Consider the following 25105-nt stretch of genomic DNA (forward strand, 5'->3'; position numbering starts at 1 on the left):
TTTTTAATATTTTATTATTTTTATTTTATGAGTATGCATGTGTTGCCTACATGTAGGTAAGTGCACCCGTGTTGTGTAATGCCCGCGGAGGACAAAAGAGGCTGTCGGATCCCCTGGAACTGGAGTTACTAACAGTTGTAAGCTGCCATGTGGGTGTTGGGATTCGAACCCAGGTCTTCTGCAGGAACCGGCAGTGTTCTTAACTGCTGAGCCATCTCTCCAGCCCTCCATTATTTACTTTTTAAAATATTTTTGTTTTATGTGTATGAGTGTGATGTCTGCATGTATGTAAGTGCAACTCTGTCATGCAATGCCAGGGGAGGTCAGAAGATGGCGTTGGATCCCTTGGAACTGGAGTTACAGACCGCGGTTGTTAGCTGCCATGTGGGTTCTGGGAATCGAACCCAGGTCCTCTGCAAGAGCAGCCAGTGCACTTAACTGTTGAAACATCTCTTCAGCCCCTTCTTTTTTCTTATTTTTTAAAGACAGGGTGTCTAGCTCTCTTTGTTATATGGAGCCCACCATATAACCCAGATTTGGCCTTGAACCAGTAGTGATTCTCCTGCCACAGCTTCCTACATATGGGATTACAGGGGTGTGTCACCACACCAGGCCACAATCTAAATTAATAATAGGAATTGTTTAATGCTGAAAGGGTAGGAGGACATCAGACAAACTGCCCCATGTAGGGGTCAGCTAAAGTACTTCAAAAATGTTGAGCAGCGTGTAAGCCATACTCCCTGCATGCATTTTTCTTAGTACCTGGGAAATTCTTTTTACATTCCTCCACCCAAGTCAGGGCAGTCTGGCTAATTTTACTGAGTCACTAGGACTACAGGGGAATGTTGGTTATGGGTGAATACTCCTAGAAGGAGGTGAGCCGGAGACAACTGATTTCACATCCCTCATCCCTCCTTCACTTGGGGGACATGCACCCGTCAAGCCCCTTGGAAAGGATACATGGAATTGCTAAGATCTTCCAGCTGTCAAAAGAAAAAGATTTCTCTTAGGAGGGGGGCCCAGAAGAAACCTGGATGCTCTGGGGGACCCTCTTCTAGTGGCTGTTGAGGGGCTTACAGCTCTTGGATTCATGTATCCTCAACTTTTCACCAGGAGCCTGTGCCTCCCCCACCCTTGGTGCCCCAAGGATCCAAAGGGCCCAGCTGTATGACCCACATTGCTAAGTAGCTGGTCCAGGTTTCGGTCAGCCATGGTCTTCTTCTGTTCCTCAGGCAAGCCTTCGGTGACCCTGTCCTCTTCCTCTTCATCCTCCTCCTCCTCCTCCCCACACACATCCAAGCTGAAGTGCAACCGAGCCAACTTCTCCTGCATCTCCCGAACGTGTTCCAACTGCTCGAAGGAGCATTCCTTTCCTAGACAACCTCTGTCTGAGTCCTAGGAGTCACTTGGGACCCTGGCCCAAGACATACCCCAGAGACCAGGTCCCAACCCAGGACCTACCAAAGGCCTACACCCAGTTCAAATAAACCTATGGTTCCACCTGAAGCACCACCCAACCCAGGACTTACCAAAGGCCTGCAGCCGGCCAGAATGAAAATCATTGAGCAGGTTCAGTAGTCCTCCCTCCATTTCATAGACATCTGTCACCTCCGTCAGGAAGGAGTGTTGAAGGGGTGTGCCTGCAGAGCCGCCCCCACCTCCAGCCAGCACTGCACGGCATTTCTCCTTGCCTACTCTAGGTAGAGTAGACCATGGTCGTGGGTATGGGGAACAGCCAGGCACTCCGAATTTCTTAACTGCTAAGCCATCTCTCCTGTCCCTCATTCTGAATCTCTTGTGTCATGTCTCTGTGCACTAATTCATCTGCCCTATCCACTCATCAACACAAATGGATGTTTGTTCCTAGACCCTTGGGCAGCAGGATTGAATAGAGGGAAAAGAATGAGTGAAAGGAAGTAAGAGGTCAAAAAGGCGGATTTTCACCAGTGACACAGCCAGAGCCATGTCTGCAAGGGGACAGACCCCAGGTTCCCAAGAGCCTCAAGTATCCCCTGTGGCTCTGATTGGGTCACTTGTCCTTTGCCTTTAGTGAATTTTCTCCTTTATTGCCAACAAGGCACCTCCCATCAAAATTGCCTTCCTGTTCCTCTGCCAAAAAGTGCTCTGACTTTCTCCTTTCCCCAGAGTAATGGAACACTTTGGTCGGCCGGGTCTTCCTTCCTTCCTTTCCAATTATATTTCCATGGCTCAGCCCAGAGCTATACCTAACTACAGCTGTGCCAGAACATGTCCGTCAAGTTGGCAGTATGTAAAGTCACAGGGAATGATGGGTTTATATGAAAAATTGGAAAAAGAACATATTGTATTCATGGGAACAAAAATGACATAGGGTATGATCCAAATTCCTATCAATGTTTATTTGTATTTTTTGCTTTTGGGGTTTTTATTGAGACAGGGTTTCTCTGTAGCCCCAGCAGACCTGGAACTTGCTATGTAGACCATACTGGCCTTGAACTCACAGAGATCTGCCTGCCTCTACCTCCCAAATGCTGGGACTAAAAGGGCACGTCACCACCCTGGGCTTTTTCTTTTTTAGATTTATTTATTGTAGGGGCTGGAGAGATGGCTTAGTGGTTAAAAGCACTGACTGCTCTTGCAGAGGACCCAGGTTCACTTCCCAGCACCCACATGGCAGCTACCAACCATCCTTAACTCCAGTTCCAGGGAAATCCGAAGCTCTCTTCTGACCTCCATGGCCCTGCATGACACAGGTACACTCACATACATGCAGGCAATACACATAAAAATAATAATAAAATATTTTTAAAAAAAGATTTATTGCTGGGTGTGGTGATGCACACCTTCAATCCCAGCACTCAGGAGGCAGAGGCAGGCAGATCTCTGTGAGTTCAAGGCCATCCTGGTCTCCATAGTGAGATCCAGGCCAGCTGGGGCTACAGGGAGACCATGTCTCAAAAAAAAAAAAAAAAAGATTTATTTATTTTAGCTAGGTGTGGTGGCACGTAGTTTATATAGGGTGAGTGTTGGGACAGGTAGGGCTACAAGGAGATCCTGTCTCAAAAGATTTATTTTGGGGGCTGGAGAGATGGCTTAGTGGTTAAGAGCAGTGGTTGTTCTTGCAGAGGACCAGGGTTCAGTTCCCAGCACCCACATAGTGGCTAATAATCATCTATAATTCCAGTTCCAGGGGATCTGATGTCCTCTTCTAGCCTTCGCAGGCATTGTAGCATGTGGTACACTTACATACATGCAGGCAAAATACACATACACATAAAATGAAAATAAATTTAAAAAATTACAAAGAATTCAGCAGAGAATTCAAATGGGCTGAGGATACAGCTTAGTGGTAGAGCACTTGCTTAGCATGCCTAAGATCTTGGGTTCAATCCCCAGCATCACTAAAATAAAATGAAATAAGAAAGAACAAATTGCTCCCCAGGTATCCCTTAACCATGTTGGGTTCCCTAACACTCCAAGGCCTGCAAGCTTCTGAGCTTTGAATATCCTTCCCTGTTCAGATGTCCAGCAGCTTCCTTTCTCTCATGTCCCAGCAGGCTGCTCACGCCCTCACTTACTCCTCAGAGATACAGGTTCACTTTGTGTGATCCCAGTCACCCATCTGGCCGTCTCTCTTGTGCACTTGAGGGTTAGGCATTGAGACTGAGTCAGCGGTGAAAGCTAGGGCCAGCACCAGGGAAGGCGTCAATGCTAGGTAGCTGAAGTCTGAAGGCCAGGTTGACCTTGCCGTCCTCCCACAGTGCTCAGTGCGGAGCTGGGGGCCTCCTCTCTTGCCATACTCCCCTTCTGTACCTACCTCTTGAACTTGGCTCGCTGCTTGGGTGATGGCAGATGAGGGAGGCCCAGGGCCAAGGAACCACTGTGGCTGGTAGGCACAGGGACTCTGCGTAATGTGCCCGAGGCCTGTGCTGGCTGGGTCAGGCAGGGCTTGGGACTCCGTTTCTTCTTTTTGTCATCCATTGGGTGCTTGTTGCGTCTCAGGCCTGGGAAGGAAACAACCCCACTGAAATAGTGAGAGATAGTCATTTCTTCATCTAGCCACCCCTGAGTGTCAGGAAGAGCCTTCAAATTTGTGCTCTCCCAGCAGTCAGGGGCCCTTGTCTGTATAAAACCAGACCAGCCTGCTGCTGGATAGGTGGCTGTGCTTGTGAAAGACCTTCCAAGGCTACTCAAAGCCCCTTTCCTCCTGAAAGCCCCATAGGCCTCCCTGAAATGCTTGCCAGTTTCCTGTCCCTGTGGCCCAGTGTGGGTCTGGAAGGGAAAATGCACAGGAAGACAGGGTGGAGATGAACTAGCAGGAGCCCAGCAGAAGACTGGAGGTGTCTAAACTAGGCCCCACTCTGTCCCACTGTGAGAAAAGTGATGGAGGTAAGCAGGGGCATCTGGAGAGGCAGTAGCCTCTTCTACTCCACACCTAACTGCAAAGGCCTGAGGTGCCTACAAGTTTTCTAGGCCAGCTTCTAGTCTCTTCTTTTTCTAGTTAGAAAGTCTCTGGGGCTGGGAGGCAGCTGGACCTCCAGCTTAGCCTGTCTACCAAACAGCCCCCACCACTTAGGCCTCTGGTGTGCTGGGGTTCTCTCCAGGGCTTCTCACTCTAGATTGTCTTGGAGCTTGACCACTCTTCTGGGACAGCGATGGTGGTGTGGGGACACAAGCATTTAAGCTACCATATAACAGCTACCAGGCACCAATGGGGTGGAGTGGAAGGGAGATAAGGGCACAACGTCTGTCTCTCCTGGTAGCAGTGTGAACCAGGGAGTGACTTAAGAGCAGCTGTCAGCTGCCCGTGCCTCAACCTGGGAGGCTGGGAGTGGCCAAGGAATCGTTTAGCCCAGGGCGTCTCGGCTCCAAAATGAGCGTCAGGAACGTCACCGTGTCCCCTCCCACATCACTCCCTCCCCACATCCCCCAGGGGACCACTGACCTGGAGGTTTGGGGTCTGCCGTGAGGAGGGATGCTATTATGTGAGCTTCCTCCGCCCAGGCCCAGCACTCTCTTCTCCCGGGAACTAGAGCTGGTGGGAGCTAAGCTGGCTGGAGGTGATTTGCATTTAAAGAGAAAGTAGCCTTCTTCAGCCAAGGCGCACAAAGAAAGGAGAGCCCCTACTAAATTGTTCCTCTCACCCTACCTCCCAGTTGAACTAAGGGGACTCAGTTGTGTGACATGGATTTAAAACACTTTCCCTTTCTTGGAAGGTACAGTCCTTTACAAAATGGTGGTGACTTTGTGAGCAGGAGACAGGGAATGGGGACTGGGGGCGGGGGGACAGAAAAATTAATATCCGCATAAGCAATATATAAGCATATGAGAAAGGTTAAGAGGTGGCTGCCAGAAGAAACAAAAACAACCGTGTATCAGGTTCCACCTTAAGTATTTTATGCACATTTAATCCTTCTAACCCCAAATCTTTTTTTTTTTTTTTTAAATATTTATTTATTTATTTATTTTTGGTCTTTTTTGAGACAGGGTCTCCTTGTATCCCCAGCTGTCCTGGAGTTCACTATGTAAACCAGGCTAGACTTGAACTCACAAAGATCCGCCTGCCTCTGCCTCTCAGGTGCTGGGATTAAAGCGTGCGCCACCGTGCCTGGCTTATTATTTTTATTTTATGTTGTGTTATGTCTGCATGTAGGTAAGTGCACAGGTGTCGGTGTCGTGCAATGCCCATGGAGGACAGAAGAGTCTCCCCTGGAACTAGGGTTATGGACAGTTGTTAGCTGCCATGTGGGTGCTGGGATTTGAACTTGGGTCTTCTGCAAGAACAGTGTTCTTAACCACTGAGCCATCTCTCCAGCCCCAATAACCCCAAATCTTAATTGCGGTCCCCTAAGTAAACACGTGTCACTCTCCCACCTCACCCATACACTCCTAGCTGGTAAGCACTGATGAAGTGACAGGACCCTGTCCCACCTCCTTGGCTTAGGAGAAAGGTGTAGGGTGGACCAGAGCAGATGGAAGGCCACAGAGTTCTCTGGCACCTCATGCAGCACTCTGGAGGGAAACACACGCTACTGAAAGAGGCGGACCCAGCACTCTTGATACAGGAGGCTGGATCAGTGGGGCAGCTCTATTTAAAGACCTGGCAAAGGCACTTGGTTCAGGCACCCAGAGCAGCATCTGATGCCATAGGAGAGAGCTGCGTCCCTAGGCTGGCCAGCAGGCTCAAATTAAGTACCCCTAGGCAATATACACAGCCACCCCATCCACCTTCCCTTCCCTTGTCCCTGAGGAACAGCAAGCTTCCCTGGGCTGTGCCTCAGAGTTAGGAGCAGAGAAGTGTTGCTTTGGCAGGCGTCCTTCTCACATCCAGACTGCTCTAAAAAGGGGCATGAATTTGGGACTTTTGAACAGCTGAGGGTCAGCACTGCTGGAGTGGTGACAGGGCTCCTCCAGCAAAGCAGCAGAGAGCCCAGGCATACTTCTAGGTTTCCCACTCTCAGCTCCTTCACAGGGAAGCCAGAAGCCACTACAGCGCTTTGCTTAGAGGCTCCCAGAGTTGGAGCAGAAATCCCCTCCCTGCTTCCAGAGGATTTTTGGAGCATGGAATACTATCAGTCCATCACCCCTAGGGCCACATTTCCCAGTAAAGGTGGAGCAAAGGACCCTTAGTTTGCCTTTACCATTTGTTGGGTATTTACCACATACTATCTTTTTTGCCTAACCACCCTTCACCCAAGCACACGCATTTCCAGGTAAACCAACTAAAGACCAGAGACCAAATGAGGTTAAACTTGTCTGCCCTTTAGCAGGGCATCCTCTACTTTAAAAGTACCTTCCCCTGAGGCTGGAGAGATGGCTCAGCAGTTGAGAGCACTGACTGCTCTTGCAGAGGACCTGGGTTCGATTCCCAGCACCCACATAGCAGCTACAAACTATCCTTAACTCCAGTTCCAGGGAATTCAATGCCTTCTTCTGATTTCCACAGCATTGCATGACAGGGGTGCACTCACTTACATGCAGGCAATACACTCATACGCATAAAATAATGTATTTTTTGGGGGGTCTTTTTGAGACAAGGTCTCCCTATAGCCCTGGCTGGCCTTGAACTCACAGAGATCCATCTGCCTCTGCCTCCCGAGTGCTGGGATTAAGGATTGCGCCAACCACGCCCGGCAATAATATTTTTTTAAAAAGTACCTTCCTTCCCCTCACTAGCATGAGCTGCCCAGCTTTAACAAAAATTACCTAGATTTTTGTATGTGTGTGTCCGTGTACTAGAGGTCAGAGGACAACTTGGAGTGCATTCTCTCCATTTCCTGGGTCCACCCTCCCCCCCTGCTTTTGTTGGAGACAGGGTCACAATGTAGCTTTAGCAGCCTGGTACTTACATGTAGCCCTGGGTGGCCTTGAACTCACAGCAGTCCTCCTGCTTCAGCCTTCTGGTGCTGGAATTACACGTGTGCACCAGGTTTGGGCCAGAAGGCAAACTAGGACAAAACTACCTCCCCTCCTGAACCTTTATTAGTGCTAATTTTCCTTTTAAAGACATGGTCTCACTGTATAGCTTTGGCTGGCCTGAACTTATGTAGACCAGGCTGGCCTTAAACTCCCAAGCGCCTTAGGACCACAGCTGGCAATTCTGATGCCTTTATGTATCTTACTATGCCAAGGGCAAACACAAGTCAATCTGCTAGGGTCCTGGGCTTGTGACGACCAGTGGAAGGCAGGGTTTTCTAGAAGATGCAAGATGCCAGGACACAGACATGGCCACTTTGCACATCCAGACAAGTCAGTAACAATGAAGAGGACTAGATGGATCCACAAACATCAAATGACCAGATCAACACAGAAACAAGTAAGGCAATAGACTCTTTATTTATTTAATGTGGTGTAAAATACATCAGTATCAAGTCCCTGGCTGTTGTAAATACCAAAAGGAGACCCCCACACACACCAGAAAACAAAAACCAAAACCTGTCAGCACAATTTCAAACAAGTCTAGTTGGGCAAGGAAAGTAGTTATGGAACAGAGGCAGCCTCTTCCCCCAGGGGGCAGACAGCTGCCTGGCTATTCACCTGTGCTGGGAAGGTGGGAAGGGCTGGGGCAGCACTCAGCAGGCCTCAGCCTCCCTGCAGACACCTGGGCAGCTCCACTGGACTCTGGATCAGCCTCTTTAAATCACATTCATACAGAAAGTGCCTGAGCTCTGCCTATGGTCCATAAACCTCATGGAAAAGAGAAATAAAAAGTGCTGCTGACATGGTGCACGCAAAGCTCAACTGGACAAGGACCTAAACATGAGTTAGCACAGCCAAGGGCTCTGGCCTTGGAGCCTCACCTACTGTGGTCCTCTAGAGAAAAAAAGCTAACAATCTAAGAAACCAACACAGCTCTTGGTCCTAAAACTGAGGTCATGTGCACGGACTCACTTGGGTGAGGAAGGCACTGGCCCTCACTCAGATAGGCCACCTCCCCTGCAGCTGGCCCAGGCCCTGGGCTGACTTTGGAAAGCAGAGCAGCTGTAGTGACTGGTAAGAGATTTGGTCATTGAAGAGGAAGAGAAAGGTTGAGACCACCATCCACACATTGGCCTGGGGGCCTAGAAATGGACAGAGCTAACAGTTGAGGTTCTACCCATCCTAGGATTGCTGGCACATTGTAGCTTCCTCCTACCACACTGCGATCCAACAGCTGCAACCCCCATGGACTTTTAAGAGGTAGCTGAAGTGGGACAGGCCATTATGTGGGCCAGTCAGCCTTTCCATGTTCTCTGAGACAGGAAAATCTCTCCTCTCCCTACCCCTTTGCAGCCTAGGAAGCCCCATGGGGATGACAGTTCATGTACCTCAACCTGGCACGAGGGTGGAGAGGCCTTACTGGATCAGAGAGGCAGGACCATGCCAAATACAATTTCAGAGGGAAAAGACCTTGGGAAATACTCCACAGGACAACAGCTCGCAGTCAGGTATGGCAAAGAAGTCTCACCACTTACTCAGGGGATGCTGCTGGGCATCCTGAATGAAGACACCAGGGTAGCAGCATTTGAAATGATGCCTCCCATGGGGAAAAGGTGATTCATTTGCTATCTCTGGTCTAAGCCACATGATTCAGAAGTATAATATTCTTTATCAACCTATTTTTTTTGGTTTTCTGATACAGGGTCTTGCTCCCTAGCAGACTGGTATGGAGTTCAATCCTCCTGTTGGGGGAGCTGGGATTACAGGCATACATCACCACACCCAGCTCAATTCATGTACTTATTTATGTAGGGGATTTAAGGGCTAGTTGTGAAGAGAGTTATAGGACAGTAAAATACTTGTAATACAGCAAGAAGCAAAATCCCATTCATCCCATCTTGGTCTATGGTTCCCTTAACTCTCTGAAGCTGAGCTCCACCAGCCCTGTTTTTAAAACTGCTGTTCCAGAAAACTGCTGTGTAACCGCTGGTACCCTGGTAGGTGTGCAACAAGAACTTCAGCCTAGAGCAGGCACACACAGAACATGGTAACATATTTGAGGGGGAGGCAAATACAACTCCCTGCAACCACTTTGTTTCCAGGGATTAGTCTGTTAGAAGTCATTCTTGACCTGAAAGACCAGTGGTGGCTTGTGTAGAAGTGAAATCCCAAGGACTGTTCTTTCTTGGTCAAGGTGCTATGAAATGGCACCAGAGTCGTTCTTGACGATTGCTCATTTGGGTGGGGTAGGAGCAAAAACAGACCCATAAGCCAAGGCTGGACCTGGGGCCAAGCAATGGCTTCACAGAGATGGTGGTGAGGAGTATCAGTGGTGACTTCCCAGGACTAAAACCCATAGGCAAGCTTGTGGCAAAGCTATGAGAAGCCTTTTTCTTTCTCTTAATATCATCTTCCCAAACAAGAAACCTCAGCACCATGGCAAAGGACCCGAATGGGGCTGTGAGGAGTGGGCTCCGGAGGCCAGGCACCTGGGGCCACACTACAGTACTCCTCTTCCTCAGAGGACACTACCATCTCTTATGCACAAAAAAAACCTTCAAAAAGAATCCTTTGGGTGATCTTCTGTCCATCACTTGTGCAGGCTAGAGGCACCTGTGAATGATAAGGCTACTGAGAACTGAGAAGCAACATTGGCCTGATCCTGGCACTACCAGAGGGCATGGGAAGCAGTGACTGAGGGGCTCCCAAGCAGTGCACCATCCCATACAGGCACACCCTCCAGTTTCCTGGTCTTGGGCTGGAAAACAGTACAAATACCAGTTCAGAGTGTCCTGACAAAGTTCTGTCCAGGGACACCATTCCAAGGCCAAGGAGAAGCCATGGAGCCTCCAGGGGAACTACAAGAGTCCAAAATGTCCAAGTCCTGCTCACAAAAGAATGGAGTCCAGGCCTGGGTGCTTTCACTTGTCACAAGCTCTGAAAAGGGCTGGAAGGGATCTGAGCCTCAAACCAGGCAGGAAAATGCTCAAGTCACTTCCTGGAAGCTCCCTGTGATGGCAGCTACAGATGATACCTCCTGAGACTCTTCAGGTCAGAGGAGCCACCAACATCATCTGTATACCCCACCCTTGATGCAAGCCCACAGTACACTTACAGATGTAACTACGTAACTGTATGAGGCCTTGCACAAGTGCCCCATCCATGTAATTAAAGACTAACCCACAAAATTCAAAATTGCAAAGTGTCCAGTGCCTACCAGGTCAAACACCCTGGCCTCAGCATTGGGTTGCTCAGTGTGGGAGCCTTGTATGGACCAGGATTGACTGGGCTGCTGCTCCCTTCCCAGCATGCCCAAGCACCATGCTCTCTAGGCGGTGGCAGAGGTGGGCTCCTGGAGCCCTGTTTGGCCTGATCTTTCTGTGCTTGGTGCTCCAGGGCATCCAGAAGCTTCCGTAGCCCTTGGAGGGCTGGGTGCTTGAGTGCCAGGGCCCTCGCCACCCTGTTCCTTGGAGGCAGTGGCAGCCTCTGGCCTCTGCTCAGTGCCTGTGTCAGTGACAGGGCCCTGGCCACCAGCACTTAGGTCCTGTACCCTCTTGTTCAGGTCATTGCGCTCTGTCTGCAGTGCTCGGCACAGCTTTTCCAGTCGCTGGATTTTCACCTGCAGGCCTTCCAGCTCTTTGTCTCGCAGGGTTTTCTAGGGAAAGAAATGGAGCCATCAGAGAAACATGCATTTCAACAAGGTTGGTAGCAGCCCAGAGTCAAAAGCCTTTTAGTAAAAAGCCTTGGTTTAGGGCATGGCTTGGCTACCAGATAATGTATTCCTCTAGTTATCAACCAGATGACCTTGGCAAGGAACTTGCATCTTGAATCTATCTCATCTGTAAAACAGGACTACTAATACCAACCTCAACAAGGTTGGTAGCAGCCCAGAGTCAAAAGCCTTTTAGTAAAAAAGCCTTGGTTTAGGGCATGGCTTGGCTACCAGATAATGTATTCCTCTAGTTATCAACCAGATGACCTTGGCAAGGAACTTGCATCTTGAATCTATCTCATCTGTAAAACAGGACTACTAATACCAACCTCAGGTCTCAAAAGAAGGTTCAAACATGTGGCATATTTAACATTTGGAGAAAGACCCTTCTCTAACAAAAACCATTTGACAAATCTGGCTTACAGCTGCTCCTCTACCAGTGTGTTAGCATCTTTCTTCTACACCAGAAGATGCTACACAGCTGCTCTACATATGAACCACACAAATCAGTAGCACAGCTGTTGTTTTCCTGCTCTTTCAAGGTCCACTGTAGGCCTATCCTGTGGGTGCCCACCTCTCTAAGGGGAGCTAGCTGGCACTGCCTTTGCTTGGATAAACATGCATGAGAATCAAGCTCCGGTTTATGCCCGCAGTGTCACTGACTGGGAAAAGGTAAAGGAAAGGGCCCGAGAGATCATAACGGCACACCCCAGCCTGTAAACCCCCCATCACCTCCTCAGCCATTTCCAGCAGGGCCTTGTTGCTGCTCTCCCAACGGGACCGATACATGGTGGTTTCTTTCTCCAGCTTCTTGATCTTCTTTGTCATCTGTTACATGAAGGAAATGGTCAGAGTTGGGCTCTATGCACCTGTGTCTCCAAGGAACGGAACACTTACTGCATCTGTGCCAACTGACCACCAGGAAGCCTAGAGTTAAAAGTCTACCACGGAAGGCTGGGCGTGGTAGCAAACACCTTTGATTCTGGCACTCCGGAGGCAGAGGCAGGCAGATCTCTATGAGTTCAAGGCCAGCCTGGTCTACATAATGGGTTCCAGGACGGCTAGGGCTACAGGGAGACCCTGTCTCAAAAAGACCAAAATAAATAAATAAAAATAAATAAAAAAATAAGATAGTCTACCATGAAAAGTTGGCGAAGATGGCTCATCAGGTAAGGGTGCTTGCCACCAAGACTAATGACCCGAGTTCCATCCCTGAAACTCACATGCAAGTGGTCCTCAGACCTCCACACATGCTGCGGCACGCACGCACACACACACACACACACACACACACACACACACACACAGACACTCTGTCTACCACTGAAGCTAGGAGAATGCATGCTATTACTTTAAATTTGAGCATCAAAAAGAAACCAAACCAACTAACAATAGTATTAAATTCTAAAAGAATCCCAAACCAAATCAAACCAAACTGAAAACTGCCAACAAAAACAAGAAATGACAAACTATTCCTTCTCTGGGAATGGGGGAGGCTATGATCTTTTCTAAGAGCCTGTCTTTGATATGTGAACAGCTCCTATGAGGGACTGAGGGCAGTTCAATTCTGAATGGAGTGGCTTGAGCCCATGACCACATATGACCTGAACCTTTGATGGTTACCTTTTCCATTTCCTGTTTAAATGTCGTGAATACTTCACTGCTTTTGGAAAGAGTGTTCTGGAACTCTTCAAACTTCTCTGTGTACAGGGCAAGCTGGGTGAGAAAGAAGCATAAAGGCAAGGTTGGGCTTCTCTGCAAGCACCTCTAGTTACACACTCAGCTGTCTCTTTGGCCCTTTGACAAAACAATCCTACTGAAATACTATTTCCTACTAAAACAACCAAAGCCATGTATATAGAAGAATATAAACCAAAATAATAAACCTGAAAGTAGGCATTGGGAAGGCTTTAGCATACTGAGATTTTGGTCTCTTAAAAAAATAAAACCTGGGTGGCTGGAGAGACAGCTCAGTGGTTAACAGCACTGGCTGCTCTTGCAGAGGACCTGGGTTCGAGTCTCAGCACCCACATGGCAGCTAACAACCATTCGTAACTCCAGTTCCAGAGGATCTGATACTCTTTTCTAACTTCCGTGGGCATCATAGGACACAGGTATACTTACATATATGCAGGCAATACACTCATACACATAAAAATAAAACCTGAGCTAGGTACAGTAGCTCATGTCTCATGCATTTGGGTCAGTCACAGCTACATTGAGACTTTTTTCCTTCGAGACAGGGTCTCCTTTTAACTCCAGCTGTCCTAGAGCTTGCTATGTAGACCAGGTTGGTCTTGATTTCACAGAGATCCCCCTACCTCTGCTTCCTGTGTGCTGGGATTAAAGGTGTGTGCCACCACGTTCAGCTGAGAGACCTTTTCTTTTTAAAACTTTATTATTTTTATGTGTACTATTGCCTGCATGTATGTGAGCGTACCTGTGTCAAGCAATGCCACAGATGTCAGAAAAGGGCTTTGGATTCCCCTGGAACTGGAGTTAAGGATGGTTCATAGCCCCCATGTGGGTGCTGAGCCATCTCTCTAGCTCCGAGACCCTTCTTCTTTTTTGGTCTTTTTGAGACAGGGTCTTCCTGTAGCCCCAGCTGGCCTGGAACTCACAGAGATCTGCCTGCCTCTGCCTCCCAAGTGCTGAGATTAAAGGCATGCACCACCCTTTCTTAATGAAACACAAAAGAGCAGAGGTTCAGCTGAGGCAGAGCCAGTCCTAGAATGAGTGCCTTCTGAAGCTACCCTGGAGTCCCAGGTCTGGTTCCACTGTCTTACCTGCTGCTTCAGGTGGGCCTCTTGCTGCTTCATCAGCTCGCACATCCTCTGGGACTCCACTGCCTCTTTCAGGAGCTATTGCCAAGACAGGACCCCAAACCTGTCAGTAGCCCCTGGGGGCTGTGTTTGACCTTCTTTATCCACAAGTACTGGACCCACCAAGGCTACCTGCTCTCAGACCGTAGTCTGGGAAGACAGTGACTGGACTGGCCAAGCAGAACCTTTCCCATTCATACAAATGTGACTGAGTTAATCAGAACCCAGCCCACTTCTTTGGAGTCCCCACCACAGCCCTGGAGCCTGAGCCTCACAAACTCCTTCTCCCGCTGGTGCCGTTCCTCTGCTTCCTTCAGCATCTCCTGAGCCTGCTGGAGCTTGGCATCCACCAGCTGCTGCTGCAGGTCCTTATGTTTGAAGACTTTGTCAATATGCTGTAGGAAAGGTTGTGAGAAGGGTCTGTTTATCAGCAGTTCCCTTTCTCAGAGAAGCATCAACCGTAGAAAACAGGGCACTCTGTCTAGCCTCTCCTCTTGATCTGACATGCTGGACTCCTACATGTACATGGGTGTGGGCCCATGTCCCTGGAAGGAAGGTCAACTTCCTAACCCCATTGTGTCTGATCCCAAAGTGCTACCCTAAAACCCTGCTTGGACATGTACAGATCCCTGGCTCAGGCACTAGAGACAAGGCACTGTGGATCAAGCTGGCAGATTCTTGTCTATGAATAACAACAGAATTCATTTGAAGGGAGCAAGAGGAAGAGTAGGATGAATCCTTAAGAGTGCCATCCCAGTGCTTGGCACACACTAGAGCCTTACAACCTGCTGACCATGGCTGCAGGTCCTGACCATCGCACCTCCTCACGCAGCTCATATTGCTCAATCAGCTTCTTAAGCCTTTCAGCGAGCTCCATATTCTCTTGACGCAGCTTAGAGTTCCGCTCATTATGCTGTTCCATCTGAAGCTGAATGTCATTCAGTGTCACCTGGAAGTGTGAAGTCACCTCTTTGCGCTTCTCCTCCTCCTCACGGGCCCGCTGCACACCTTCTTCCTGGGGAGAGAAGCCCCTGAGAACCATTACCCACAGCTCCTCAGCCAGTTGCACAAGGCTCCCCTAACTAGTCCACAGTGTCTCTGCCAACAATGTTCCCTGCTGCCAAAATGAAGCTCTGAGCCAGGCTTCAGGATGACATACAATGGAGTTTCCTAACACTCTCCTGTAAACGAGGTGACTTCAAGTCTCTCTAGAAAAATGCAACACACATGTTAAGCACCATTCTGAAGCAGATTGATCTCATGAAGTCTTGTTTTCAGATTTTAGACTTAGATTAATTTTTTGTATTCCTGTTTTAATGTGCTTTTGTCTTCCCTGTACCCTCCAGAGTTCAAAGTAATAAAATAGAGCTGGTAAAGCTGTGTACAATTAGGCAATCACACCACTGATGGGGTTGTACTGCCCCTTGTTGGAAGGCAACCTGGAAAAAGCCCATCAACAAAGCCAGGCATGGGAGGCAGGCCTGTGAGTTCAAGGCCAGCCTGGTCTATAGTTCCAGGCTAAAAAGACCAAGAAAAAAAAAAAAAAAAAAAATCAACATTTAAAATTTGCATAGTCTTTGACCAGCTATTTCACTTCTGAAATTTATTCTTCAGATAAATCCTACATAATTGACCAAAGATTAATATAATACATATATGCACATATACATACATACATACATACATACATGTAACAAGAATTTTCAATGCAGTGAAAATGTATGTCAAAAATTAGAAAAGGGGCTGGAGAGATGGCTCAGCATTTAAGAGCACTGCCTGCTCTGGCAGAGGACCTGGGTTCGATTCCCTGCACCCACATGGCAGGGGTGTGGTGGCACACTCTTTTAAGTCCCAGCACTTGGGAGGCAGAGGCAGGTGGATCGTTGTGAGTTTAAGGCCAGCCTGGTCTACATAGTGAGTTCCAAGACAGCTGGGGCTACAGGGAGACCCTGTCTCAAAAAGACTAAAAAAAAGGTAAAAAAAAAAAAAGGTATTATAAAAGTTTGTTTCCAGTTCAGCATTTAAAATTTGTAATCCCTTTCCCACCAAAATTTGAGATTAAAAACTCACTACTAATCAAAAAAAAAAAAAAAAAGGGATTTAAAAAGTTTGTTTCCAGTTTAGCATTTTAAATTTTTAATCCCCTTTCCCCCAAAAATGGAGATTAAAAACCCACTCCTCATTAAAAAAATAAAAAAAAAAAAATGCAATGGGTCCACCAGCCAATGGACTAGAACGTCTAAAACTGTGAGTTACGATAAACTTTTCCCTTGAAAGTTGCCTTGCTCAGTAACTGTAGAGGGAAAGCTGACACAACAGGGGGCTGAGGCTACTGAACCTGTTCTTCCAGCACTTCAGTCTCACACAGTACAAAACATAACCGCTTACAGAAGTTCTCTCAAAAGCAGGGTATTATTATTAGGGAGGTTTCTTTTTTTTCCTTTTTCTTTACTGGTAGAACTGGGACTGAACTACTTGAGACAGGGTCTGACAGCTTCTTAATTGTTGGAATTAAAGGCTTGGGTCTTTTTTTTTTTTCCCCCCAGCTGGCCTTGAACTCAAGAGATCTGCCTGCCTCTGCCTCCCCTGCTGGGATTAAAGGCATGCGTCACCATGCCTAGTAGGCCTTTTTTTTTTTTTTAGACTGGGTCATGGGGGCTGGAGAGATGGCTCATAGGTTAAGAACACTGGTTATTCTTGCAGAAGACCCAAGTTTGACTCCCAGCACCCACATGGCAGCTAACAACTGTCTGTAACTCCAGTCCCAGGGGATCCGACAGCCTCTTCTGACCTCCTCGGGCACTGCACGACATGGATGCACTTACCTACACGCAGGCAATACACACATACACATAAAATTAAAAAATAAATAAATAAAAATAGTTAAGATTGTCATGCTATGTGGTACAAGTTGGCCTGGAATGGACCTCACTGTGTAGCCCAGAATACAAGCTACTTTTCTTTCCTTCTTTCCTTCCTTCTTTCCTCCCTCCCTCCCTCCCTCCCTCCCTTCCTTCCTTCCCCAGCTGGCCTTGAACTCACAATCTATCCGCCTGCCTCTGCCCCTGAGTGCTAGGATCAAAGGCTTGTGCCACTAGGCTCAGCTGCAAGCTGCCTTAAAAAAAAAATTTATGCCGGGTGTGGTGGTGTAAACCTTTAATCCCAGCAGACACAGAGGCAGGAGGATCTCTGTTTGAGGCCAGCCTGGTCTACATAGGGAGTTCTAGTTCAGCTGGATCTACAGGGAGACCCTATCTTAAAAAAGACCAAAAAAAAAAAAAAAGAATTCTATTTTATATGTATGAAGGTATTACCTGCACATATAACGTATGTATATAAATGTATCCATGAATGCAATGCTTGAAGAGGTCAGGAGAGGGTGTCAAATCCTCTGGAATTGGAGTTACAGGCGGCCATGTGAATGCTGGGAATAGAACCTGGGTCCTCTACAAGAGCAGTCAATACTCTTAACTACTAAGCCAACTCTCAAACACCACAAGCTACTTTTTTAAGAAATAAGTTCATCGAAGACAAGCGGAGTCCAAGAGAAATGCCACCCATGGCCTACCTTGAGGGACCGGTTGTGTCGCTGTAGCTCTCGGCACAGGCTCTCTAGCTTGCTTCGGGCCAAGACAGCTTTGCTATGCTCACCACGCAGGTGATCTTTCTCCTGCACGAGCTGGCTCTGCTTTTTCTGCAAGAGTTTCATCTGCTTCTGTGAATTCCGGTGCTCCTCCAGCTGAGAACAAGGAGGTAGTGAGTGCCTAGTGAGGAACTTTCCACATGGCTCTAGGGATTCCTGAGCTGAACACTCCAGCTACAGTAGCTCAGACAAGACCACACTCACAGGCAATGCTATTGGAGATTTACATATTCCTCCCATTAACTTTTCAGACTAAGTAAAAGGCCTCTCTTAGGGATACAGGACTGGATAATCAGAGACTAGTGAGGTCAGAGTCAGCTGATCACAGCTTCCATCCCAGCTCTGACTCCACAGACACATTAGACTATCACATGGTCCCATCTTGCTGGACACCCACACCTTAACAGACTATCTACCAATCTATCTTCAACCAATTCAGAGCCTGTCAGCTGATTCCTTCAAGACTTTAGCTCTGGTTCAACACTCCTCATTCCAAGGCTGCATTCTCATTTGTGACTACTTCATAGTCTCCTGACCTCACAGTCCTTAACTGCTTTCAGAGACCACTCCTTTCCCCAGCTTAGTTCCTCTTCCACAATTATATCTAGTCTTGAACAGCAAGATATTCAAGAGTTCCTAATGTCCACCCTAAAAAAGTAAAAGGATGAAATTAAACTTTTTTGAGACAGGGTCATGCCATGTGACTCAGATTGTCCTTGCATTCTCTATGTAGCTCAGGCTAGCCTCAAACTCATGGTGAGCCTCTTGCCCCCGTTTCCCAAGTGCTGGGATCAAGGCACGTACTACCATGCCCAACTCTGAAATCTGATTTTTCCTGGGAGGTATTGGAGAATGAACCCAGACTAGGCTGGCACTCTACCACTAAGCTACTCCTCAGCCTAAAATACTAGAATTTCAACATGAAATCAATAGTAAAACAACCAATTTGAGATATTTTATTCTTTAACTTTAGGTCTTTGAATCTGATGTGGCTTACATTTCCAAATCCAGACTAATTCCACATTAATTCTCGAGACACTGCTCTCTTGGGCAGCACAGGTCCAGACTTTATTACTATCAGGAACCATATATTACTATCTCAATTTCAAGACCTCCAGGCCAGAACCATTACCACTTCTTTCTAGGTCATTCCATCAGAATTTTATGGTGCCCAGACTTCCACATCAATAACCAACCTTGCATCCAATTCTCCTACATAGCTTAGGTTTCTTTTTAAAATAAAAGGGGGTCAGAAGGTGTCAGATCCTCTGGAACTGGAGTTACAGGTGGTTGTTAGCTATCACGTGGGTGCTGGGAATCGAACCGACATCTTCTGCAAGAACAGTCAGTGGTCTTAACTGAGAAGCCATCTCTCCAGCCCCTTTAGCTTAGACTTCTTACACATTCTACCTTCCTGACCCTCTGAACCTCAACAAAGCCTCTTCTTGCTTAATTTGCACCAGCCAGGACTGAAGCAACCCTGCATGGAGACCCTCACCTTCAATCCACAGAGCCAATATTGGGAAGATCCCCACCACTTTCAAAACATGCTATTCACATTCCTTTTCCAGACTATTTTGACCTCCTCTTCAAATCTCCTTTACCCTAGATATAGCCATCTTTTTCATTTCCATGGGAAACCGGAAGAAACCAGGAGAGCAGTGGCACAGCTTCCCATCCACCAGCTCACTAGCACTTCTTAGACCTCTGAGGGATTGCACAGCATGGGCACACTTACATACATGCAGACCCATACACATTAAATTAAAAAACAAAATACACCCATACACATTAAATTAAAAAACAAAACAAACAAAAAACCACCAAAAACTTATTTGTATTTTATGTATACAAATGTTTTGCCTGCATGTATGTAAGTGCACCACATGTATGCAATGCTTGCAGAGGTCAGAAGAGGGCATCAGATACTGCTTTTTTGGGCAGCACAGGTCCAAACACTGGAACTGGAGTTGCAGTTAGCTGCCATGTGGGTGCTGGGAGAAGATCCAGTGCTCTTAACTGCTGAGCCATTTATCTACTCCATTCTTTTTCTTTTTCTTTTGAGACAGGGGTTCATGTAGCTCAGGCTGGTTTTGAATTCCTGATCTTGCCTCATCTCTAAATGCTGAGATTAAAGTGCGCACCATACCTGGAACATTTGGTATTTTTTTGTGGTGCAATTTAGAGAATATCACCTATGAATTCCTGTCTCTAAAGCTGAACCTGAACCTGATCAAGTGCCTAACTAAAGCGAAGTTTCACTTTACTTAGAACTAAGGCAGTAAAGACAAGCGCCACTGCAAAGGCGACAAACTGAAGGTGGGGGAACACGTAAGGGGTCTGACCACATGGTATCTGGGTAACTCCAAGCCAGGAGTTAGAGTTCTACCATCTGGGAATCATTCTTCAAGAAACTTCTTCCAAGGAATATAAAGTTTCTCCATTTACTGTCAAGACCTAGGAGCTGGCTTTTCATGTAACAGATAGGAGAAAAGTTTCAGGAAAGGATGAACAAGAATTAAGCCAGTCACCTGCTCCTGCAACCCTCGATCCCTACCCCAGGTAGCCTGCTCATTTTTCAAAGGCATTGAGGGTAGAAGAAGGGGAGAAGGGACTGACCAGTTCAGCATATTTCTTGCACAGTGCAGCCAGCTTCTCCTCTGGGGTACTCAGCGTGTTTAGTGTCTGCATCAGCAAAGTGATCTCCTTTCCTGTAAAGTACAGGGAGCAAAGGCATGCACCTGCTTCTTGGGGTGTCCCTATAGGCCCATGCCCCCACAAGGCCACGCCCCCATACTCTGAGTGCTGACGTAGCCTTCTCTGTCTGTAGCCTGGTGCTTCAAGAAGGTTTGGGACCACATCAATCCTATTATCACTGCAGCATTAGTGTCCATGGTGCCAGTAGCAAGTGTTCATTAAATGAACAAATTAATCTCTGGAATCTCCTTGGTAAGCATTAATGCTCCAAGGAAAATTTACTTTAAAACTATCAGTTTTATCAGTCGGGCGTGCACATGCCTGTAGTCCCAGGACTCGGGAGGTAGAGGCAGGCGGATCTTTTTGAGTTCAAGGCAGCCTGGTCTACAAAGTGAGTTCCAGAATAGCTGGGGCTACAGGGAGACTCTGTCTCAAAAAGACCAAAAAAAAAAAAAAAAAAAGACCAAAGCAAAAAAACAACCAAAATGAACAGGTCTTACTTATCCCTGAAAAATCAACTCTTATCAGATATAGCTACACTGTTATGTTTAAAATGAATGTCCCAGTCAGGTGTGGTGGCTTACCTATAATCGAAGCACCCGGGAGGCAGAGGCTAGGCAGATCTCTATGAGTTGGAGGCCAGCCTGTTCAGGGGCTACATAGTAAGACAGTGAAATCTTGTCTCAAAAAAAAAAGAAAAAAAAAGAAAGAATATCCCTTTGATATATGTGACCCTGAGACTAAAAAAACAAGTCCCTCTTTAAATCAGGATAGGTCAGAAGTGGAAGGAATAGGGACCTGGTTATGTCACCTAACCTAGATTGGTTTTTTCAGAGGGTCTTGCTATGTAGCTCAGGTTGGCTTTGAACTCACCATCCTCCTGCCTCTGCTTCCCCTCTCCTTCCATTACAGGAATATACTACCACATCCATCTTAATCCAGACTCTAAATTCATACACCTTCACCATTAATCCCACTATTAGATAACTACCATTGCCTTTTCTTTTTCATATTTTATTTTTATTTTATGTGTATGATCGTATTGCCTGAATGTGTGTAAGTGCATCTGTTTGTGCAATGCCCCCAGAGCTGAGAAGAGGTTGTCTGACCCCCTGGAACTGGAAGTACAGACCGGACAATTGTTAGCTGCCATGTGGGTGCTAGGAATCAAACCCAGGTCCTCTGCAAGAGCAGCCAGTGCTCTTTAGCCCGCCTTTTCTTTTTTTGAGACAGGGTTTCTCTATGTAGCTTTGTCTGGTCTGGAACTTCCTACATAGATCAGGATGGCCTTGAACTCACAAGAGATCCCCTTGCCTCTGCCTTCCGAGTGCTAGGATAAAAGACATGCCACCAGGCATGGTGGTGCACGCCTTTAATCCCACTACTCGGGAGGCAGAGGCAGGCTGATCTCTGAGTTCAAGGCCAGCTTGGTCTACATAGTTCCAGAATAGCTGGGCTACAGGGAGACCCTGGCTCAAAGATAGCCACCATACCTGGCTGCTTGTGGCTGCTTGTGTCTAAGTTAGGATGCCTTCCTAATCTGCCTCCTTTGGGTCCTCACTGTACACAGCTCAGACCAGGTCTGAACTGTCAGCCCTTGGGAGCCACAAGAGGTTAGCATGGAGACAGCGAACAGTGACAGAAAGACTAAATCCAACCTATGGGTGGCTCTGCTTGGTTCCTACTATTTTAGTTGCCAATTACAGAGTTACAGACAGGAAACTAAGCAGGTGGATACGGCAGGCCCTCTCTTGGTTCCCAAGAAGCTGGTGGCTTACCTGGTTTACATTGACATTAGAGATTTCAACCTTTGTGTAGCTCAATTCTACGCTGAAGAGATCCTGCATTCTGAAAGCTGTGACCTTACATCCCTGGCTTTGATTATACTAGGGACCTGCTGCCTTGAGAAGTAGGTACCTCAGAATCCTGGCAGAGTAGGCTAGTCCACTGAATAACAGGTCCAAACTTCCTCCCCTCACCAGTCTTATAAATAGTTGCTCACACTCACCCAGACCCTTGGCTTTCTTCTTTTCTTGTGGCCTTCGGTGGTCGCGGTCTCCCACCTCATCATTTGCCCGGATCTCTTCTGTGCCTGTCTCCCCTTTGGAGGGCTCCTTCTCGCCATTGACTACTGGAATCCCTGGCTCAGGCTCCCCATTCCTCGCTGCATAGGTCCGGGCCTTCTCTGCATCTTCAGGTTCAGCGGGCTCACCGTGTGCTCCATCGTCACCCGAGCCTCCCTGATTGTTGTCTACACAGTATGTACTTAGAATGTCTTCTAACTGGCGGCTCAGCTCCTCAGAGACATCACAGAGGGCCCCAGACTGAGCTGTTTTGGCTTGAGCCCCTGCAGCAAGAAAGGGTAAGATATAGAATGAGAAAGAAGATGGTTATAACCTGAGATTTATTTTTAGGTCCAAACAAACTCACTAGGTTGATCTAAATACTGCTTTAACTTCCTTCTTTTTTGATACAGGATATCAATATGTAGCCCTGGCTGGCACTCACTATATAGACCAAACTGGCCTTTAGCTCAGAGATCCACCTGCCTCTGCCTCCGGAGTGCTGAAATTAAAGGCATGCACTATCAAGCCCCATTAAATACTGCTAATTTCTTTATGCCTCAGTGTATTTACTTACAATATGGAATAAAATATTTCTTAATATCACCCAAACGTGTTTGTTATGACAAGTGAACTCAACTATGTAAAGCATCCAACATGTAAAGTTGGCTGGCATGTAGCAGGAACTCAACTTCCAATCCATCTTCTTCCCTTCAGAACCAATTTTCCGTTATTTTATAATAATCTATAGTAATCTATAATATTCTAAACACGAAGGGCAATTACACTGCCACCCCCCACCCCTCCAGTGACAAGTGTTTTCTGAGGATATGGCTCTGCTGCTGAGGTGTCTCATTTGAATTAAACCAGTTTCCAAGAGTTCTGTTCCAGGGCTAAGAAACATGGACACAAAAAGATCAGACTGGGCACTGTTTCACGCAGGATTTCTGCCTTCCTGGGGCTGGGGCGGGGGCCGGGGCCTGGGCCTGGGCCTGAACCTCAACCTCAACCTCAAAAGCGAGGCCAGTACACAACTCCTCCCCCTGCCCACTGGACAAGCAGGGCTGACACACCCTCAGTCTTCCTAGGAGCCTGGTTTGTGGGACCTTCAGCTTCTGCAGCAGGAGCCGACTGGCTGGACCGTCTCTGGGCTCCCTCCGGTCCTGCTTCCGGTTGCCCTGGACTGCCTTTCGGGTTGGACTGCTTGGAAGGCCCGTTCTTTTTGTCTTGGTTCTTCATTGTGCTCTGCTATGTTAAGGAAGAGGGCAGATCCTTTAGGAACAAGTACAGTTGCTATTTTCCAGACTCTGGCGCACAAAGCTCCAGGCCAACTGGCGAGACTTCGGGGAGGAGGCCGAGGGTACTCGGGACCCTCCGGGGTGGCCCAGGAGGCTTCGGGGCGCAGCTCTAGAACACGGGAGGCGGCGGGGAAGGCCTCCTTTTCCCCCAAAGCCATTTCCCGGCACCACACGGCCCCTTCTGGGCGGTCGCAGCCCGGGATTGGCTCCGTGCCGCAGACTGACGTGGCGGGACCCTCCATCCCCGACCCCTCCCCCGTCCCCCAGGACCCACGTGGGCTATCCGCCCCCCCATCCCCTGCCCCTCGGAGCCACCCACGCCCCGCGCGCCCGCCAGCACGCCCGCGCATGCGCAGTGTGCGGACACCGCCACGGACCACGACCAGAATTGATGAGATTCTCCTGCGGGCCCTGCATCCTGGCCAAAAGACCCTCAACCTGTCTCGTCCCATCAGCCGCCGCTGAACGCACCTCACCGCCGACGTCCAACGGCGTCCTCCACTCGGACCGCGCACCGGAAACCCCGGGTAACCGCTGCCGGCCGGACCGCCCACTCCCGCTGCAGCCAATCGCCGGCAGGCACTGGCGCTGAGCTTGCTGGGAAAGATGAAGCAAAGGCGCTTTGGAGGCGGGAGCGGAATGGACTACGTGTCCATCAGTGCACCGCTTCAGGCCACAACTCCCGACATGCAATAGGAAGGGCTTTAGTCCTACCAGCTACCTCGCAGGTCCGAAATGATGTCATTCTGCCCGGGTATCCACGTCGGCCTAGTTTCTTGCGCGAAGCCAGGTAAACCTTGGCGCCTGGCATCATCAAGTCCCTAACTGTTAACAAGTATATCTAGGGATTCTGAGTCACTAATTTGTTTTGCGACTGGGCATTTTTTTCCCCTTTATTTTATTTGCTGTGTATGAGTGTATTGCCTTGCATACATGTAAGTGCACCCACGTCGTGCAGTGCCCGCGAAGGTCAGACGAGGGTGTCGGATACACTGGAACTTGGAGTTAAAGAGGAGTGATAGCCGCAGTGTGGGTGCTGGGAATCGAACCCGGGTCCTCTGCAAGAGCATCCAGTGCTCTTCACCGCTGGGCTCTCTCTCCAGCCCATCTAATGGAGGATTTATAATCATTCGAATACCGTGTACTTTTCGGCTATCTAGTAGCCGAGAAAAGCACTGTACTGTGCACTGAAATTTAGCACAGTATGGCAAAAATGAGGTAATTTGTTTTAAGGCTACACCAGTACTGAGTGGTTAAAGCATCTTCAAAGCTCCAAGCCTGACACCAGTATTTTAGCTTCTCCCTACATTGACTTTCCCCAGAAGAAATAATTACCATCTCAGGCTCTCTCTTCAGCACTCTCTTCATCCCAGTCCAGCAAAGGGATCATTGCAGAGCAAGTTTGGCCTCAGGCAGATTGGTGAACTCCTAGCTGTCCACACCCCGCCCCCCCGCCGCCCCCTCCCCCAAAG

The 25105-nt window shown here is 48.1% G+C and overlaps 2 protein-coding genes across 3 annotated transcripts in view; both read right to left on the reverse strand.

Annotated features, from left to right (window-relative positions):
* Positions 1 to 5048, reverse strand: part of Ccdc28b (coiled-coil domain containing 28B) — a 5631-nt gene extending 583 nt beyond the window's left edge. The window contains exons 1-5 of the mRNA XM_008848035.3: positions 4925 to 5048; positions 3797 to 3983; positions 1530 to 1696; positions 1177 to 1373; positions 961 to 983 (exon numbers count right to left, since the gene is read on the reverse strand). Of these exons, the coding sequence (XP_008846257.1) occupies positions 961 to 983; positions 1177 to 1373; positions 1530 to 1696; positions 3797 to 3960 (551 nt within the window). The 5' untranslated portion in view covers positions 3961 to 3983; positions 4925 to 5048. The remainder of the gene's footprint in view (positions 1 to 960; positions 984 to 1176; positions 1374 to 1529; positions 1697 to 3796; positions 3984 to 4924) is intronic.
* A 2748-nt stretch (positions 5049 to 7796) lies between these two features.
* On the reverse strand, positions 7797 to 24220 carry Txlna (taxilin alpha). 2 transcript variants are annotated; one of them, XM_008848054.2, is made up of 11 exons: positions 24105 to 24220; positions 23409 to 23580; positions 22281 to 22619; positions 20195 to 20286; positions 17501 to 17671; positions 14753 to 14947; positions 14208 to 14327; positions 13897 to 13971; positions 12734 to 12826; positions 11843 to 11938; positions 7797 to 11053 (listed from the first exon to the last, which is right to left on the reverse strand). In XM_008848054.2, exons 2-11 carry the CDS (start codon positions 23572 to 23574, stop codon positions 10727 to 10729), a joined length of 1674 nt encoding a protein of 557 aa, XP_008846276.1. In that variant the 5' UTR covers positions 23575 to 23580; positions 24105 to 24220; the 3' UTR covers positions 7797 to 10726. The 2 variants fall into 2 exon arrangements, with proteins under 2 accessions (XP_008846276.1, XP_008846269.1); XM_008848047.2 differs by having other exon boundaries at positions 23409 to 23583; positions 24105 to 24201.
* Positions 24221 to 25105: the final 885 nt, after the last annotated feature.

The sequence above is a fragment of the Nannospalax galili genome, unplaced genomic scaffold (genome assembly GCF_000622305.1).
Source record: "Nannospalax galili isolate Female #2095 unplaced genomic scaffold, S.galili_v1.0 scaffold111, whole genome shotgun sequence".
Classification (NCBI taxonomy): Eukaryota; Metazoa; Chordata; class Mammalia; order Rodentia; family Spalacidae; genus Nannospalax; species Nannospalax galili.